Consider the following 3,978-nt stretch of genomic DNA (forward strand, 5'->3'; position numbering starts at 1 on the left):
CTGTAAAAGAAACACTGTCTTTCAGAGGGGACTATACTTGCCTGGTGTTAATAAGCTTTAACACTGCTGGGCCTTGCTAAAGATGGGGTCAGAGGAGAAATAACATTGGGGGAGACAAAAAAGGTGGCTGTGCCCGAAGCACTCATGACAACATCTATACAGCAGGAGGGGCATTATCAGACACCGGCAGCTGCTAACTCCTGAGGACAGTCTCTGTACTGCCCCACAGTCAATGAGACTTTAGGGACATTTGGATTTCTGGTACAGTTCATCTAAAAACATCCCAGAATTAAGGGAAAGATAGTTGTGTAGTTTTCTCAGCCTACAAAACAGGACTGAAAGATGACGGTTTTCAGTCACCTGTAGGCTGAGCCTTACATTCCCATGGCCCCTCTATCCCCGCGCTTCACCAGGACAGATCAACTAGCTCATGTGGGCCACTGCATGGGGACCCTTGTCCCCACTCACCATAAGAGCACAGGCTCTTGAAAGACTACCTGAGCTCAACCACTTGTCAACTAGGTGACCTTAGGCAGGTTACTTATGTTTTATGCTAGGAAAATACAAAGGATAAAATGAGAAGAGATTTCTCTGAAGAAACAAAAGAGCGAGGATAGAACTTAAGTAGAACAATAAGAAAATTAATAACAGAGAAGGTGTATCCTGTTTTCCAGCAATTAGTCAAAATAACCCAGAAATTTCACAAGGGCAAATTCTTTTAAATAAACTTCAACTAGGCACATGCAGTGGTTTTTATTAGTAAACTGTGGATGTGCTCTGGTAGCTTCTCTAAGGTATGAAGTGAGANTGCCTGCCACCTCCTGAGCCAGCAGCCTCCCCAGGCACTCTATTTTGGAGGGATTTCCTCTCTAAAATAAAGAGAGGGGAGGTCACCAGACAGGCACTGACATTTATAATGGAAAATGGTCTGATTCTATTTCTAAACTTCACGCTCCAGGTACTTGCTCATTTATAAGGAATAGTACAGTGTCTGTGTCCATTTACTTCTGTTAATGAACTAACTCCTTATCTGGTTGGCCCCAGGTGGACCCATAAAAGTTTAGAAGCAGAAGCAGCCAGTGTTCACAAGACGGCATTTTCCCTTTTTGAGTTTTTGTATTTGTGGTTTTTAATTTTTAATTTTTGGGGGAGCAAAAACTAGCATGTTCTTTTGTAGAAGTTTCTCTAAAAGAGGTAGAAACTATGCAATTGTCATTACTTCAAGCTAATCATCTATTCTAGCCAGGTCAGATGGCTTCACTGCTTTTCTGAATTTGCCACTGATGAGGGCGAGCAGGGTGGTGGGACTGAGAGAAACGGAATATGGGTTATAAGCACATCTTGGGGAAATTTACTTAGACTGGGACTTTTTCCTCCAAGAAACTCTGAAGTCATTCCACTTATGGATGTGCACACTTACCTGAGACAGATGACTTTTTAATTTTCAAGTAAAATTGCACTTGGCCTTCAGGAACCCCCCCACCCCTCGCCACCATATAAACTGCCCACTTTTCCCCAGGAGCCAAATCCTGCTTTAGAGTGTTTCTTGTCCTGACTCCTCTCCCAGAGGCGTGAGTCAGGCCAGCCCCAGGAGGCTGTGTTAGGCAAGCAGGGAGCTGGCGTGACCTCAGGGACAGCCAGATGGCCCCTAGATGTTGGCTTTGCACATCTGCTGGGCTTCACAAAGCAGAAGTCTGAGTTGGAAAGTGAATGAAGCAAGTACTGTGCACAGAGTTTTGGAAAGGAATATCACAGACTCAGCGTTTAAAAAAAGACTGTCATTTATTTAGCAATAAGGAAGGAGGGACCTCCTTAGCCAGAAGTTGGGTGACCACCGTTCCCCAGTTCCTTACCCCATCAAATTGTAGACTTTTTTTTTTTTTACATAAGAGTCAACCAAAGAATTGCTTTGCAGTGAGAGGCAGAGTTGGGGTGAGGGTGATTGCACCTCACGTAGGGGAAAGGTCTCATATCACAGGGGAGGGGAGAGTTGATTTTGTTGTTATATGCTGGCAAATTTTAGAAAGGCTCGTTCAAAAAGTCCTGATAACATCTGAAAGGAGTCAGTTTTTGCCCAGTAAAATATTAAGAACTTTGCTGAGACTAATGTTTGTCCTCTAATCACTGAAGGGGTTGATTTTTTTTTTCATGAAGTCACTTTTGTTTTTACTGCCAACAGCAACAGTGCTTGAGAGCTTACTGCATACTAATTACTGCTTAGGACACTTCACAAGCATTTATCGTATTCATTTTTATAGCAGCCATATACAGTGTAGGTACTGTTATCTTCATTTTACAAATAAAGAAACCAAGATATAGAGAGGTTAAGTACCAAAGTCACACAGCTAGTAAGTGGCCAAGCTTGGCTCTGACCCCGAGAGGTCAGCCTCCACAGCCCACATGTCTAACCACTCTGCTTGGCTGCCCATAAGACTACAGTGCAGGGTTGTTGACTGCAGCCACGCATGAGTGAGGCAGCTGAGCATGACCCCTGGGGAAAAGCAAGGAGTCCTAATTCTTCCAATTCTGTTTTGGTCCACAAAGGGCTCCATAGTTGTGGGAATTGATTACGACTGCCGGGAGAGGATGGTGTACTGGACGGACGTCGCTGGACGGACGATTAGCCGAGCCAGTCTGGAGCTGGGAGCAGAGCCCGAGATAATCATTAACTCAGGTCAGCAGCTTCACCCAAACACACCTCGCATTTCATTTGACTCTAGTAAGTCCAAGTTATTTGCCTGTTTTATGCCAAAGTCTCCCCTCTATTTTCATCCAACAGGGGAGGTTAAGTCCTATGCAAATCACTTTCAGCCTCAATAAACAAACACATTCATACATAAGGTGATTCTTACTGTGAGCCCTTTCTGTTGAGAAATACGGCTCTCAATGGCAAGGGCTCACAGTAAGAATTCAGGACGTGGCCAGTTGACGCTGCCTGGCCCTGGCACTGGCTGGCTGTGCCATCCGTCTGGTAGGTCTGTTAGTCTAGAGGAACTAGAGGTTACAGGAAAAGTTTAAAAGGCTCTGTTCCTCCCTTAACCTGGTTCTTCCAACTTACATACTCTCAGGACGTTTTTTTTAAACTGTTCATAGATCTCTGCTTCAAGTTCACCTTTCATACCTGCAAATGCTCTAGTCCTGCCTTTGTTTAATTTCCAGGTCTGATAAGCCCTGAAGGACTTGCCATTGACCACTTTCGTAGAACGATGTACTGGACTGACAGTGGCCTGGATAAGATAGAGAGGGCCAAGCTGGATGGCTCTGAACGCAGGGTCCTCTTCCACACAGACCTGGTGAACCCCCGAGCTATTGCCGTGGATCCGATCCGAGGGTCAGCTGGCCTTCCCTAACTCTCCATTACCTGTAGATCCTTACTCGAAGCCCTTGGATTGAAATGAAGTGTGGGAAGGGTCAGAATATGAGAAAAAAAGCTCAAATGCATTCATTTCACAGTATTTAAGGATCTACTCATGTCAGGAACTGTTCTGTTATACTTTGGATCAGATGATCAGGCAAGGTACCTTGTGAGGTAACAAACTGGAATAAAGTGGGTCTCCTTGGGCAACACATTAAGAAATTAGTGTTGAAACCATAGTAAGGTTTATGTTCATTAAATGGGTAGAGTAACCAAAACTCACACAGCCAGCGTTTTATTTCTCTGGCCTCACTTTCAATGTAACAAGTCAAGAGTAAAATGTTCCCTGTCCATGATAATTGCTAAGGTCACCAACTGGGACCATAACTTGGTCATTGTTTCAGTATTTGTTAGAACCAGGGAGGATTTCTATAACGTGAGAAACTTCCTGCCATATTTAATGGGGCTCCTCGCAAATGAAATTCCAGAGAAAACCCTTCAATCTGTAAAGAAAACCTTCAGCTTTAAATTTCAGTGATGTGTTTTTGACTCAGGAATACTTAGTGAAAAGCCTCAAAGATGGTCCTGAAATTTGAGTTCTAGACCTTGAGGAAAGTCTCTCT

General features: G+C 44.0%; 1 protein-coding gene across 1 annotated transcript in view; it reads left to right on the top strand.

Moving 5' to 3' along the window:
• NID2 (nidogen 2) overlaps window positions 1-3,978 on the top strand; it is a 71,174-nt gene that overhangs the window by 64,562 nt on the left and 2,634 nt on the right. The window contains exons 16-18 of the mRNA XM_019646164.1: window positions 2,545-2,674; window positions 3,160-3,339; window positions 3,454-3,517. Of these exons, the coding sequence (XP_019501709.1) occupies window positions 2,545-2,674; window positions 3,160-3,339; window positions 3,454-3,517 (374 nt within the window). The remainder of the gene's footprint in view (window positions 1-2,544; window positions 2,675-3,159; window positions 3,340-3,453; window positions 3,518-3,978) is intronic.

The sequence above is a fragment of the Hipposideros armiger genome, unplaced genomic scaffold, assembly GCF_001890085.2.
Source record: "Hipposideros armiger isolate ML-2016 unplaced genomic scaffold, ASM189008v1 scaffold_5, whole genome shotgun sequence".
NCBI lineage: Eukaryota > Metazoa > Chordata > Mammalia > Chiroptera > Hipposideridae > Hipposideros > Hipposideros armiger.